The 16,131-nt window shown below is 40.9% G+C and overlaps 1 protein-coding gene across 2 annotated transcripts; it reads right to left on the reverse strand.

The window, feature by feature from the left end:
- Positions 1-7,791: 7,791 nt before the first annotated feature.
- On the reverse strand, positions 7,792-16,031 carry ndufaf6 (NADH:ubiquinone oxidoreductase complex assembly factor 6). Of its 2 annotated transcripts, XM_010885268.4 has the most exons (10): positions 15,823-16,031; positions 13,800-13,899; positions 12,085-12,207; positions 11,294-11,350; positions 11,082-11,184; positions 10,116-10,249; positions 9,859-9,960; positions 9,426-9,482; positions 8,122-8,251; positions 7,792-8,020 (listed from the first exon to the last, which is right to left on the reverse strand). In XM_010885268.4, the coding sequence occupies exons 1-9, from the start codon at positions 15,972-15,974 to the stop codon at positions 8,123-8,125; spliced, it is 957 nt and encodes a 318-aa protein (XP_010883570.2). In that variant the 5' UTR covers positions 15,975-16,031; the 3' UTR covers positions 7,792-8,020; position 8,122. The 2 variants fall into 2 exon arrangements, with proteins under 2 accessions (XP_010883570.2, XP_019896905.2); XM_020041346.2 differs by lacking the exon at positions 15,823-16,031 and having other exon boundaries at positions 7,792-8,251; positions 13,796-13,899.
- Between the last annotated feature and the right edge of the window lie 100 nt (positions 16,032-16,131).

Raw genomic sequence — 16,131 nt, forward strand, 5'->3', positions numbered from 1 at the left:
TAGAGCTTTATGGTCACAACCATAAGCGCTATGTTTGGAGAGGAGTCAACAAGGCCTATAGTGAACAGAATACCATCCCCACCCACTGTGAAGGATAGTGGTAGCCCACTGATGTTTTGGGGGTGTGTGAGCTCTAAAGGCACAGGGAATCTTGTGAAAATGGCACGATGAATGCAGCATGTTATCAGAAAATACCAGAGATGGAGCCGCGGTCTTAGTCTTGGTCTGGGTCTCCAGGTTTTGGGTCTTGGTCTAGGTCTCCAGTGTTGCGGTCTTGGTCACCTCTGTATAACAAGACCGATTTTTTATATAGGCTAGCTTGTCCCTTTGTGCACCTGTATTACTGTATCTGCACATTTTATATCATGCGTAGTTGAACTGCATGTGAACTGGCCCCAAACAGGTCTGTAGCCACCTGCAACCCTTGATGTCTGCAGGTAAATCATAGCTAGCTAGCTAATACGCACCTCATTATCATAAGTGGTCATTATTTGTTCAGTTATACTTCTGACATAACTCATTACATTACAGACTGCTGTAATACTATATTCATATATATTACCAAGCTAAAGTATTGGTTAGCTAGGCTTGGTAGCTACACTAGCTAATTTGGCCAATGTTACATTGTGATGTGATGGACACAAAACATTTCATTGTGGCCAGAAACTTTACAGTACATGAAAATGCCGTTTGCAGTTTTGACAAGTACCCACAGCCATTGATGTCAATACTATGGGTCTCCAGAAGAAACCTGACTGAGCAAAGTTAATGTTAGTCATCTAGTTAACTACCTAGTCAGTTAGCTAACGTGTTCGCTCGCTAGCTAAGCACAGCAGTGTGAAAATAAGCTATGCCGTATGAATGTGTCAATAACATAGCTTTTTTTTCTAATTTCAGACTTTGTAAACTAATTTCAACCTATTAATTTCTGTTATAATCAGTAAAGTAATTTCATCTAGTAACGTATGTTTACTTCTATAAAACAATGCAATGCTGTGGCCTACAAAAAAACATTTATTTCCTTATATTATTTTCTCATTGTTTTATGTTTGGGAAACATTGGACAGTCTAAGGTCTCGGTCTTGTTTTTTTGTGTTCAAAGTGGTCTTGGTCTTGTAATGGTCTTGACCCGCTGGGTCTTGATCTTGATCTCCAAGGTTTGGGTCTAGGTCTTGGTCTAGGTCTCGAGGGTTGTGGTCTTGACTCCATCTCTGGAAAATACTGGCAGACAATTTGCATTCTTCTGCACGAAAGCTGCACATGGGACGCTCTTGGACCTTCCAGCATGACAATGGCCTTAAGCACAAGGCCAAGTTGACCATCCAGTGGTTACAGCAGAAAAAGATGAAGGTTCTGGAGTGGACATCACAGTCTCCTGACCTTAATATCATCAAGCCACCCTGGAGAGATCTCAAACATGCGGTTCATGCAAGACGACCAAAGACTTTACATGACCTTGAGGCATTTTGCCAAGACAAATGGGTAGCTATACTACCTGCAGGAATTCAGGGCCTCATAGACAACTATTACAAAAGACTGCATGCTGTCAGTAATGCTAAAGGGGGCAATACACAGTATTAAGAACAAAGGGTATGTAGACTTTATTCTTTGTTGCAATGTTTTGTTTTATGATTGTGCAATTCTGTTATTACCTACAGTTGAATGTGAATCCCATAAGAAATAAAGGTTGTGTTTTGCCTCCTCACACATTTTCTTTACAAATGGTACATATATTACCAATTCTCCAAGGGTATGCCAAATCTGGGCACAACTGTACCTATGTACATATACTGTACATTAAATGTTTACCTGACTGATTTTTTAAATAGAAGCTATAAAGAAATATACAGTAAACCAGTGTTCTTCATAGAGCCTTGCAGAGAAGGGTCATTGAATTAGGAACCACAACACGCAATATAACATGATGCTTCTGTGTGTAGGATACATGCCACTTCTTCATGATCAGAGCTAAAGACAAATGCTTATGTTACAAACTGCTCAGGCAATCCAATTTCAATAGCATGCATTATTTAAGCAATAAGGCATGAAGGGGTGTGGTATAGCTGTTCTTAGGCACAATGAATCGCTGAGTGCCTGGACACAGAGCTTAGTTGTGGTGTATTGATGGATGGTGGACCACTGGACTAGTTACTGCTGTTGGAGAACTGTTGTTCAGACAATTGTGTTGACGCTGCCTACAATGTTCCAACAGTGCACATACACACAATGTGGCATGGGTCTAGTCAGGGATGTCACTAGAAATTCATGGATGTGGGGGCTAAGCCTTGTTTTGGGGGGTCTGGGCATACTTCCCAAAACATATTTTCATCATGTATGTTTAGTGTAACTACGGAGTGTGTAGATATATTGATTGTATAAGTTAGTGAACTGTTGTAAGCTGTTGTAAGCAATGAAGCAAAATATTAAGTGTTTGTAACATAAGCTGAAACTGAAGGTGCAAGTAGGAGAACAGGAAACCCTGTTCAAGCGGTTGCCGGGGAGAGAAAGATTTAGTATGTCTGTCTTTTGAGAAACAGGACACAGGTTAGAGACACACACACATAGTCTGACAGACAAGACAGAAACCAGAAGGGGGCAAGAAGATGTTTGCATTATCCTTATAAGGAATAGAATTGGAAGTGGACCAATGACACACTTGCTTTGCTAATTTAACGCCTCTACCTTTTGGGTGTAGTTGGAAGTATAAAATGCTGTTTTGACTGTTGATCCTTAGACATTATGCGGCGACACTTGTCTCCAAAAGCTTTTGTAATAAACGGAATATGCGGTATGGTAATTGACCTGACTCCTGGTGTTTTATTCTCCTTTCCAACAAACCAACTCGGGGAAGTGTTGACTTCAACAGGTGTAAAACCTTTCATAATATGTTTATTTTTGGTCAAGGTTGGCTAATCTGTCTCATAGTTTGTGTTAGACACTGATCTAATATAATTTATATTCTATCCAAATAAAGAAATTAAAATCCACTCTGTCCTCATCCATCCAACACCATTACTATTTTTAACATATAAGGTTTGCAAGAGTTGAGATGCACTTTAAAAAAAATCATATAATCTGTAATTTACTTTATTACTCCAACCGCTGTCAAGATTATATGATGTAATCTCATCTAGTTGCATCTCCACGCCTGACAGCTGGCGCAAGGCATGTCCTGCAGTCTAGTCTATTTACTACAGCGGCTTAAGCTGTACAATGCAGTTCAAGAGAGGAGTATCGCCATCATTAAAACAGTAACTTCAGGATATAGTCAAATTCTCCTGTAGACCAAGCATGCTGTCTGAGGGATCAGAGCCGACAAGCTGTACTCTGTATTGCTGTACTGTTATCAACAAGATTTTAATGGTCCTGTTAATTTTTGCTATCTTGTTTGGCAACTCTGTGACTTTAGTCGTATTATGTGGGACCAAACACTTTCATTCGCCCCAGGGATATCTCAAAGCATCGCTGGCGGCGGCTGACCTGGCAGTGGGGGTGTTAGTAGTACCATTATCAGTTTTTGCAGAGCCGCTGATGTTGAACTCCACGCCAGAATGGATCTTGAACAATTCGATGGCAATAACTTTTCACCCATGCAATTTCACTGGACCTTTGTTCGCTGGCTGCAGGTTGGTGTCCATTACGACAATTTTTTCCCTTACTATAGAACGGAGCATCGCAATTTTAAAGCCGTTGCACAAGGAATCAATCATTACGCGCAAAACGACCAATCTCATTCTGTTCTCATGTGTGGGCAGTTTCCTTCTGGCGGTGTCTCCTGTGATTTTCGACAATACAATTGCTCTTGAATATAATACTTGTAGTAGAATGTGCAAGTACGCACTTCCCAAGATTGGAACATTCTCTTGCTTTTCCCATGTTTGATTTTACTCTCCTTGGTGGAACCGTGATGATAAATATACTTTCTTTGTCGCATTAGTCATCACTCAAAGACGAGAAAACATTTGTCTGAAAGCGAATGCAAAAACGACTCCAAACCCACCTTCTCTGATATCAAGGCTGATAAAACCATAGAGACCTTAATGCTGGCTTTAACGCTGTCGTCTGCACCCATTGCAGTGTTCGTCATAGGAAATGTTATTGGAAACGAATGGTGCAACTTTTCCTTTTTTGCTTTTTGGATACTGACTACAAACAGCTGTTGGAATGTGACCAGAAGTTTAGAAGGCATGCGCACAAGCTTTTAATTCCGTTCCAAATCAAGAATGCCTACTCCAAGACATAAACATGGTGGAACATTTATCTAATTAAGTTATTTTGACATATATGGCCATATGGAAATGTCTGACTTATAATAAATACAACATCGAAAACAATGAACGAATAGTAGACTTACTATTCAATCCAGAGCAGTTGCTCTTGACATAGTCATGGCAAGGGGGCTTCTTATCTAGCCATCACGCGTTCGGATTTGCATATCTTGTGTGTAACCAACCGTTGTTTAAACAACTGTTGTGAAATTACATCGAAATAGCATGAAATGTGTTGGTTTATACTGCTCGATGAATGCTGCACTAATTTCCTTTTGTGCAAATATTATTTTAAATCAGCCTACGACAATAACTAAACTATTTCGGGTTATTTACGTGTTGTGTTGGCTGAATGTGAAAAATGTGGGAATCTGTGTGACATCGTACCAGTTCGAATAACGTTTTGCCAACTCCAGGCGCTGATGTTTATGTCGAATATAGGCTTTCTTTAGGACAATATGTCCAAATAGGTTATTGGCATGGATATGAATTCTAATTGTAGGCGATATCCCAAGACTTTACTATCTTCTGCAATTCTCCAACTGTGATCCTTGAAGTTTTTTTTTTTTTTGTTCTTTCGACCATCCTATTCACTTTCCGTGTAGTGACAAAATACATTACGGTCCTCTACCAGGGGATTGTATCACAGCTTTATTTATTATTATTATTATTTATAGCAATTTACTTATTGATAAGTGTCTACAACCTTTTGACTTAAGAGTGACTGCTAAATTACTTAAACGTAATTTAAATTACTAAATTGTTGAGTCATTTACATTACCAGAATTCAACTCAGGCTAACTTGGAAAAAATATATAGTATATAGCTTACTTGCCAATAGAAAATATTTTTCTTTCTGAATTTATTTTCTTCAAAAGGGGACAGCATATAAGGAAAAGAACCCAATACCCAGAGTAAAATATTGTAACACTCCTGGCCGGGATGCTAAATCAGGAGTCGGAGTCAGAGGTAAAGAACACCAGGTAGTATTTATAAACCCTAACAAGACAGCTGTGTGGCCACTGTCTACGGCCAACAATACCTGTTAACACACAGGCACTTGACAAACTCCTAAATCTGTAGCTAGCTAAGACAAGTATCACACGTCACGGTTCTCTATCACACACAGGAGTGGAGCCACAGGAGAGAGAGATGCTTGCCAAAACCCCATCTTATATAAGCTATGGCCTGGGACCCCTGGACCCGCCCCTGCTGTTCCCGAGCCCCCAGAGATGCCCTCCTCACTGCAGGACGTCCCACCAGGTAAAACAGCCCCACCTAACTGTCAGGCCCGCCCCCTAATGAAACATAACTGAGCAACTTAGAACAGCGCTTTAAACGAACACAGGGTCGCTACAATATGTTTGTGGATTATTGATGCTTTGGGTCTGTTTTGCCACGAATGGTCCAGGAGCTCTTGTTAACATCAATGCAATAATAAATCCCACTAAGAACTAGGATATTTTAGCCCAAAACCTGGTGGCCTCTGTCAGGATATTGAGACTTGGCCATGGATGGATTTTTCAACAAGACAATTACCTCAAACATGCATCAAAATCAAAACAGAAATGGTTGCAGGACCACAAAATCAATGTTTTACAATGACCATCTCAGTCTCCGGACTTGAATCCAATTGCAAACCTGTGGTCTTGAAGAGGACAGTCAACAAGCACAAATCTAGAACAAATTAATGTTCTTGAAATGTGATGAATGGGGACTGGTCCAAGATCCCTCCGAAAGTGTGCGCCAACCTTATCATACTCCACAGCACGAGACTCAGTGCTTTTATTCACTCCAGGTGAGGATTAATTAAACATGGATTGTAGGGGTGCCAGTACTTTTGATACTAATGTTTTTCAGAAAAAATCATACTACTTAATAAAATGTTTTGTGTTTGAAAAATGATTGTGTTGTAATAAAGGTATACTGCTCCCCCTTTTCTGGAGCCCCAGGGGTTTGTATTTAAATCTCTGGTTTACTCCCATGACTGGCCCTGCACAACATCATCTCCGTCATAAGGTCTGCAGAGAAGACACCACAGTTGCAGGCCTGATAAACAACAAGGAGTCAGATCACAGGGAGGAGGTATGCTACAGTAACTGGCCTTGTGGTACCAGGACAACCACCTCTTCCTCAACATCAGCAAAACTAAGAGGATGATTGTTGACTTTAGGAACCAGAGAAAGGAGTACGCTACCATCCACATCAACTTGTCCTTTCAAAGATTCACCAAAGGTGAAACCGCCACACTTTCTCATTGGGCTTACTGTCTAAACCACTTTTTCCATTCTAAGAAATATACTTTATCTGTGTTACTTACTCTGCCCCCGCCTGCCAATCCACAAAATATAAATCAAGTAGCCTAATCTGACTATACTAACAGTACTGGATTTTCACTCAATCTAGTAGATTCAAGTGGCATCTACTGGAAGTAACATCCTCCTTCGTCTTGGAGATGACAGGCCCACTTCAAATCATGGTAAACAAATGGTATTCTTGGAGTTTTGCCTGTCATGACAGGCTTGGCAAGTAAAAGGACATGAATAGATCGCGACAGTACTCTCTCATTTTGGGTTCAGCTCTATACTGACCTTCCACTGGAAGCCTTGATGTCTCTTGCCCCTCTGACTCTCCCTTCAGAAGTTGGAGAGGCCAATGCTTGTCCAGGGTTTTATTGGATTGCTTCCAGTGAATGACAAACTTAATCACAAAACATTTTTCTCAGTAGTCCATTGACGGTACCATAGGAAGATGAAACCTTGGTTCTAACAGCTGGTCACAGGGAACAGTACATATGAGAACTAGCCTGGGGGGGGGGGTGGGGGGGGGCAAAGGTAACACAGGGTTGTTTGGACAAAAAATTTATCCAAGTGAATCACTGCAGGGCTACAGCTCTTTACATCTCTGAGAACAGGCAGACCCAGTGGGATGGGAGTATTTGCTTTCTTTATGGGGGAGCAGGGCAAGACTAGCCTTGTCTGAGAAGGTCATCATTGGTGGGTGGAACACGCAGACGGTCATTATCCACAAAATAACATCCTCCCGTGGAATAGAAATACCACGGGTGAATGACCTGGCCCTCTCCCATATCTGAGTCAAACCTAGCTCGTGGTTTCTTGGTTTTGAAGAACAAAATGTAGAAGTACGTAAACGAAATGAAAACTGCACTTTCCAACTCCACAACCTACAATCTAGTCCACATCAGATCTGTAGATGCTGAAGTCTGCAGGTTCACTATGCACCCCGCTAATTATGTCTGCATCCTACCTGGGATGTAATGAGTGGCCAGGATCAACAGGAAGATCAAATATTGCAGCTAAATAAGCATTATACATTATGACTGTAGAGTAGATTTAATAAGCATTATACATTATGACTGTACAGTGTAGATTCTGTTCTGCAAGACACAGCAAAGGGGAATTATACCAAATAAATCTGAAACATAAGTGTCATTGTCGATGTAATTATGGCTGTGAAAACCTTTTTCAGAGCTTCAAATCATGAAAAAAAGACTCAGAACATCAACATTTCGACATAATTTATTACCACATATTAAATATGTCAGTGCTTCAGGTCAGTGTCCGCTGTTGTAGTCATGACTTCACAATGACCTGAATCTGGTCCACGGCGGTTCAGCCTTCATCACAGGGGTGCGTGCTGGTGTAGTTGTAGAGGCATGTTTTATATCAGGATCCTGTTGTGTAGTAGTGCTGACATCAGGAGTCTTTAGAAATCCACTGTTGCGTATTGGTCTATATAGAAAACAACAGAGGAGCGCAAGACTCTCTGAAGTCAGAGGTAAACAACTCCCAGTGAAAATGATAAGGGCTGAAGATAAGGTCCCACTACACACGTCAATAGGTCTTCTTCCAGGAGCGGATGTAGAGATAGATGGGGATCAGCGGGTTTCTTTTCTGTAGGCTGGGGTGGAACACATCAAAGTCTACACGCCGCACTCTCTGAAGATAGTCCTCCAGCACCACCTAGGGTTAAAGAGACAGGGTCGGAACCAGTAATGCAGTGGTAAAAACAAAAGTTCCCCGAACAGTATAAAGAACAGTGCAACTGAAATTCCCAATTAACTTTTAAACACTGTGTGTGTCAGTTTACATTCTCTTAATGTTCTGCCATCATCAGCGTCCTCTTAGATGCTCAGGCAAGTGGTTGCTGTCACATCCTGGCACAGCAGGTTGAGTTGCCAGTGAGATCCAATGCCCTCTCTCCCTCATTTGGGTCAAAACAACAGTTTTGTTGGTAATGCCCTCACCTGTTCCTCTTTTCCTAGTGTCTTGTCGCTCTTTGTTTGGTACATGCCTTATATAACGGATGTTCTTCATTTTCTCAATGTTCAGTATTCATTTTGTTATAGTTCTTCTATTAAATGTCCTCTGTTCTCCCTGCGCATGTGTCCTGCCTCCTCAATCATTACAGTTGCTCCCTGTCTGAGACGCACAAAGCCAGACGATTATGAAACATAAATCAGTGGCTGAGGAACGGACCATCAGAACATCTGAACATACCGCTCAGGAACGTCACCATAACACCAGCAGGGATGGAACATTATATTTGTTATTATTATTATTATTATTATTATTATCTTTCAACACTTTTTTTCTCTCAAAATAATTTACACTTCTCCGTTCAAACATAACACACAACCACAACGTCTTCCCATCATTCTCTGGTCAATATGCAATTTTTTACTCCTCTTATTGACTCTCCTTCTCTGTGGAAGTTTGGCTTTAATCAGACTGCTTTTGTGCATGTCTGCGGTAACAGCCCGTCATGCAGTCCTAGAGTGGTTTGGTAATGGGTGCATTAGAAGCTCTGTGTACACTGCTCAGTCATTCACTACATATTTAATTCTGGGTAGCCTTGGATTGAAGTTGTTCCTCTGACGTCAAAATGAAGGGTTATGTACCAACGACGAATGTTCAAAATGTCACTGTTGCCATGTTTGTTCTGGCTCTTGCCCAACCCAACAGTTTCTGAGACCAATCAGATGGGACCCATCGGTTTCTGGGACCAATCAGATGGGACCCATCGGTTTCTGGGACCAATCAGATGGGACCCATCAGTATGGTTTGGTTATTTCTGGGAGTCTGTGGGTGCATTTTTTAACCTGAGGTACTTTGGGCAATAATACCAAGCGCTCACCGTTTGGAAGAAGGCAGGGAGGGCGGCAGCAGGTACGTTCTTGCTGAATGATCTGGCCTGCAGAGACAAAGGTTCAAACTGAGTTAAATTACTAATTAACACAGACTGATTAAATTAAATACCCGGAGAGACCGAGGTCTGTAGACATGCAAAATCAATTATGCATGTAAATACAGGCAAGTAGTTAATCCATGTCAAATGTTTTATTTAACTGTATGAACAGTTTACACATACTTCACAAAAGTAAATGATTGACTATAGTCAAACAAAAAACACACAATCACAGCCCTCAAACAAAAGTTATTGATCAGAGCCCTTAAACAAAAGTGTAAAAATAAAAGAGTGGCTTACTGAAGAGTGGCTTACTGAGCCAAGCAGTATGTCTGCTACCTAAATCATGCTGGATGGAACACGTCCTTGTCAGAGTACATACATGTTGTAGGTGTACATGGGCTTGGCTGGCGATGTCATACACCACGTCCCTCACATTCTGCTCTCGGCTCCCACGGATGAAGTCCTCCTGGGAGGCACCGTGCTGGTGTTGACCAACACACACGGACACACGCAAGTTTAACTGTGGCTATGGCTGTCGAGTGGTGTGACACACATTCGTAGTATTCGTGATGCCAACAGTGCACTCGCCCTGTGACACGAAGGCCTGTGTTTGAGGGTGCAGACGGGACCACTCACCAGGATGCAGATGTCCATGGGGAGGTAAACCTTGCGCCTGCTGCTGTAGTAAGGTGTGGCCCGGAGGCACGTCACAATCCCCTGAGCTTTACCAATGTGGCTGGCAGCATGATCCGCATGGACATCTTTCACACCTGGACAAAAACACACAAAGGGCGATCAGGGAAGACAGCCAATAAATATATAATAAATGTCAGGCATTTTCAGGCAAAGTGGACAAATATAGAGGAAACAGAAGTGGTCTGGATTCAAATACACACAGCAGCAGGATATGTGCACTGACCACAGGCACAGCCACAACCAATCATTAAACGGAATCCTATCTCCAGGTGGCACAGTGGTCTAACGCATGCTTTCGTAGGACCATGCTGACCACCACAGTCTATGTTCGAGCCTTTGCTGTGCCGCTAGCCAACGAGTGGCTGGGAAGTCCCATGGGTGATGCAAATAGGCCAGCGTTGCCAAGGAAAGGGGGAGGCATGGTCTGCAGGGATTGTCAGTGGGGAAAAGCTGACTGAGGTCATCAGGTAAGTAAGAATGCACTCGAACATGTTGACCCACACAACTTTATGGTTGGAAAAAGTAAGGATGACTTGGAGCGGATTACTGTTGCCTAGCATTTCGCAAAAGACAGTGTTATTATCAGGAGATGAGTGGCGCTAAGGATTCATCCCGAAATCCTGTAATTAGACATGAAGGTCTCTGTAAAGCCTCTCAGACATGGTATAATTAGACAAGGCTCCATGACAAAGTTCAATTAGGTAGCTGCAGTTCAAATATTTTCCTGGTTAATCTATGTGCTCCATTGGTAACTGCAATTCTCATTAATTTTAAGAATTTCTAGGAAGACTGGTGAGTTGATTGATAATATAAATATTTTCTCGCCTCATAAGAACAGGACAATCCACATTTTAAGACACAAGTATGTATGCAAGCACAGATTCACAGGTACAAACAGAGACTCACCTAAACTCTCCAAAAGCAGGTACAGCAGTGAGGACTGGGTGTTCTCTGAATAGGCCTCCAACTCCTGGAGATTTCTATAAGCCTTATCTTCCATGTCTTTTTCCTGTTGGCAACAGTTGACAAAGATTAAACAACCAACCACTCATTGGGGAAACCTAAAACTACAATAGAATGCACACACGTCTTCGACCTAACAAGCTCAATTTTCTTACCCTCTCAGAGACAATCCGGAGCAACCACCGTTTAGTCAAATAGTGTTTCCTCACCGCCTGAAAAAGATTATATTTTGAAGATGTTTAAATTACATTTCAAAAGCACTGGAAAAGTTCATTCTGATGACATGGTAAGCGCAAAAAAACATTACACAGAACAGTGGTTCTGAACAAGAGGTACTATGACCCCTGAGGGTACTTGACCTATCCACAGAGGGCTACTTGACCTATCCACAGAGGGCTACTTGACCTATCCACAGAGGGCTACTTGACCTATCCACAGAGGGCTACTTGACCTATCCACAGAGGGGTACTTGACCTATCCACAGAGGGGCACTTGACCTATCCACAGAGGGGCACTTGACCTATCCACAGAGGGGCACTTGACCTATCCACAGAGGAGTACTTGACCTATCCACAGAGGGGTACTTGACCTATCCACAGAGGGGTACTTGACCTATCCACAGAGGGGTACTTGACCTATCCACAGAGGGTTACTTGACCTATCCACAGAGAGGTACTTGACCTATCCACAGAGGGGTACTTGACCTATCCACAGAGGGGTACTTGACCTATCCACAGAGGGGTACTTGACCTATCCACAGAGGGGTACTTGACCTATCCACAGAGGGCTACTTGACCTATCCACAGAGGGCTACTTGATGAGACTGATGAGAGCACATGGGGGATAATTCAGAGGTACTGTATGTTGTGATTGTTGGAAAGGCAAACCCAGCTGGCCAAGTTTACTAATGAAAATAAAAAAACTAAGACCGCCCCCTCATACTGACCCTCCATAGTTCTGCACTGACAGGCTGCAAGGGGGGTTCGTCCCTGTAGATATCTTCCACCACAGTCTTCCAGAACTGCATCCGCATCAGACCAATAGTCTTCTGGGAAACAGAGTCCTTCACCTTGGAGAGAAACAGGAAGCAGGGGTTAACTGTATTCCATCCTGAAGACGTAGTTGTTAGATTCAATTTTAAACTTCTCAAATTACGAACTCTATAAGACATCTCCCAGGAATTAACTGAATGCACAATAGACATGGAATGTAAATGCTAATGTATAACTAGAGACAATCAGAGATATGTATGTATTAGTATGATTGTTAGGACTGTTAAGCATTGTGCAAGTGGCTGACCTTCAGAGGTAGTCTTCTGGCCTCTGGGTATTAGTTATTTGAGAGTACTTGGGATAAATAACCATAGAGGTTCTGGTTTGTACTAGGAAGATTTGTTTTCTCTGTAATAATGATTAGAAATATAAAGTGGATAATTTAAATGTATTTATTTATACAGGGGAAAACCAGCTAATGGTGCTGGGTATTACAACAACAAACAATAAAAACATGAATAAGAAAATATTTTTAAAATTGATATAAAACTATTAAAAACAGCAAGTACAATTCACTGTAAAATGTTCAGTCAGACACTTTTAAAAATGTGCTATGGACACAGTATCCTTCAACCTAAGGTCATCCTGTAGATCATTCCAAGTTTGAAGGGCACAGAAGGAGAGTGATGTTGTACCTATCTTGACTTGGCCCGGGTACCTTGAGAACTATCCAATCTTGTGATCGTGTTTGATAAGAGCTGTTTTTCAATATAATGTTTGAGGTAAGATAATTTGGAAGTTTCTGCAGGATGGCTTTTTTTTAACAAACAAAAATAGATATCTTGCCCTCCTGGAATGCAAGGAATCCCAATCCACAACAGTATATAAAAAACAGTGGCGTGTATAAAAGACAGTGGCATGTATAAAAGCTTGCCCGAGTAATAAAACGTAAAGCGGCATGATAAACTGAGTCCAGGCTCTTTAAAACAAAAGCTGAGGCATGCATGTAAAGTATATCACCATAATCTAACTCCGACATAACAGTGGCCTGAACAATTGCTTTTTTCCTATAAAAGAACCTAATTCTGATCATCCATTTTAATACCAACTCAGTAATGTGAGTTTCTAAACAAATACCAAGACACAGCTCTGGAAAAAATTTACACACCACTGCACCTTTTCTTTCCAAGAAAGTTGAAAAGGAAAGTTTTGAGTGGGGATTTGCAATGGTCTCTTAATTTTAACCCTTTGGTTCCTCACTCAAAACCTTCCTTTTCAACTTTTTAGGAAAAGGAAGAAAAGGGTACAGTGGTCTCTTAATGTTTTCCGGAGCTGTATTTGTATGAAGTAACACATTCTAAAACCGAATTGTCCAGTGTGGTAACTTTAAAAGTATTTGCACCTATGTTTCTGGACCTCAAAAACACCATATATTTGGTTTTATTTACATTTTGAGATATGGCTTTTTCTTTGCAAACTCTGCTAATTAAATAACTGCTAATCCACATAGAAAATGACTGATTGGTCTTGATTGGTCAGCTGGCTTGACCAACACTACATTGAAAACTTTACATTTGTTTGCTCGTTTTAATTCAATTACCCAGAGAACGCTACTGAGGTAATATTATATAAACAATTATATCTATGCTGAATTGGCTGGAATACCTGCCTGAGCCAGCTCCACATTGAAGGCCCTCAAGGCCAGGGAGGAGCGCCGGGCCTCCTCAGGGAGGAGCAGAGAGGACACAAAACCATCATAGTCCCGAGACCTGGGGAAACAAGGCATTGGAACTGAAGACTGTTCTGAATAGGTGTAGCTTATAACAAATAAAAACTATTTTGGTTTGCTTAAATTTAATAGGCTGTGTAATATAGTGAATTACATTCACAATAATAACCTAGGAAGGAACAATATACAGTGGATATAAAAAGTCTACACACCCCTGTTAAAATGCCAGGTTTTTGTGATGTAAAAGAATGAGACAAAGATAAATCATGTCAGAACTTTTTCCACCTTTAATGTGACCTATAATGTGAACAATTCAATTGAAAAACAAACTGAAATCTTCGAGGGGGAATAATAAAAATGAAAACCTTACAATAACCTGGTTTCATAAGTGTGCACACCCTCTTATAACTGGGGATGTGGCTGTGTTCAGAATTAACCAATCACATAATTCCAAAAGGTATGTTTGGCGCAAAAACAACACTGCACATAACCCAAGGAACACCATACCCACAGTGAAGCATGGTGGAGGCAGCATCATGTTTTCGGGCTGTTTTTCTTCAGCTGGAACTGGGGCCTTAGTGGACGGAATTATGAACAGTTCCAAATACCAGGCAATTTTGGCACAAAACCTTCAGGCGTCCGTTAGAAAGCTGAAGATGAAGTTCACCTTTCAGCATGACAACAACCCAAAGCACACATGCAAATCCACAAAAGCATGGCTTCACCAGAAGATTAACATTTTGGAATTGCCCAGCCACAGCCCAAACCTGAATCCAATTGAACATCTGTGGGGTGATCTGAAGAGGGCTGTGCACAGGAGACGTCCTTGCAATCTGACAGATATCCTTTTGCAAAGAAGAGCGGGCAAATATTGCCACATCAAGATGTGCCATGCTAATAGACTCCTACCCAAAAAGATTGAATGCTGTAATAAAATCAAAAGGTGCTTCAACAAAGTATTAGTTTAAGGATGTGCACACTTATGCAACCAGGTTATTGTGAGTTTTACATTTTCCCCCTCAAAGATTTCAGTTTGTTTTTCAATTGAATTGTTCAAGTTATAGGGCACATTAAAGGTGGAAAGAGTTCTGACATTATTTCTCTTTGTCTCATTCTTTTACATCACAAGAACCTGGCATTTTAACAGGGGTGTGTAGACTTTTTATATCCACTGTAAATATGTTTCTGGTTACACAACTGTAACCAGAGAAATAACCTGTAACAACCTGTAAGGAACCTGCATTTAGTAAAATATGTATTATACTTAAAAGTTTAAATACATTTTAATAAAACAAATAGTGGGAGGAACTATGATATGAGTGATTAATGACTGATTGCATTTGCCTTTCAAAGGGGTGAGATGGGTGACTTTCTTCTTAGCTGCACTACCTGAGAAATATATATATATATATATATATATATATATATATATATATATATATATATTATTATTTTATTTTTTTATAGAGAAACAAAGTAGAGTCCAGAGATTATTTTGCACATGCCTTTGATGGTGAGTTTAGTTCAAATGAACTTTTATTTAAACCTATACTGTATGTAGCAGTCAGCAATAGTGCCAAATTCTCTTGACATTTGAACTTTTACAAGCAACATGTTTAATGCTTAATGTTTACCCCGGTTAACCCATTAGTGTCGTAACTTGTTCCCTCCCACCTTTTGGTCACTATAATAATCATATAATCTTTGGATTGCCAGGAAAACAGAAGAGGGGACAAAATGATGTATTGCATATTGACTGATAATGCATTCATTACACTCTAGACTTTATTTCGGATATCGTATATAAGAACTGTGAAGTAGAAAATATTTTCGGATACGACGGAGAACAATTAAATGCGTAGAGACTCGTGTGCTGTAGACGTACTTGCAGCCAGTTTAAGGCAACTACTAAGTAGCAAACAAGGAGGGCAAGCACTCTGTTGGTTAGCAGTACTGTACTGACCTCACTATGTCGATACAGTATTTTTCGTTGTGCTGCGACACTGCAGTCGAGTTTGATGAAGCCCGTAGACATGGCAATGTCTTTCTTTGGAGCGAGTGCAACAATAAACACTTTGTGGTTAATAATCCATGCTTGACACTGCCAGGTGCCATGTTTACAACATACCCTTCAACTTTCACCCTAAACCTTGTGTCACAATAAAAGCCTTCCTCCTTAAGTAATTTGTGTTCCACCTTTATTTCTTAATAAAGGACGGTCACGATTGTTATAACTTATTGCCTTGGCAAATAGAAGTAGCTATAAATCTCA

The sequence above is a fragment of the Esox lucius genome, chromosome 20, assembly GCF_011004845.1.
Source record: "Esox lucius isolate fEsoLuc1 chromosome 20, fEsoLuc1.pri, whole genome shotgun sequence".
NCBI classification, from domain to species: Eukaryota; Metazoa; Chordata; class Actinopteri; order Esociformes; family Esocidae; genus Esox; species Esox lucius.

Coding starts and splice junctions, on each gene's coding strand:
- ndufaf6 (XM_010885268.4), bottom strand. CDS start 15,974: ATGGCACCTGGCAGTGTCAAGCATGGATTATTAACCACAAAGTGTTTA. Junction 12,208..13,799: donor TCAATGTGGAGCTGGCTCAG/GCAGGTATTCCA, acceptor TTTCTCTCCAAG/GTGAAGGACTCTGTTTCCCA. Junction 11,351..12,084: donor TCAGTGCAGAACTATGGAGG/GTCAGTATGAGG, acceptor AATCTTTTTCAG/GCGGTGAGGAAACACTATTT.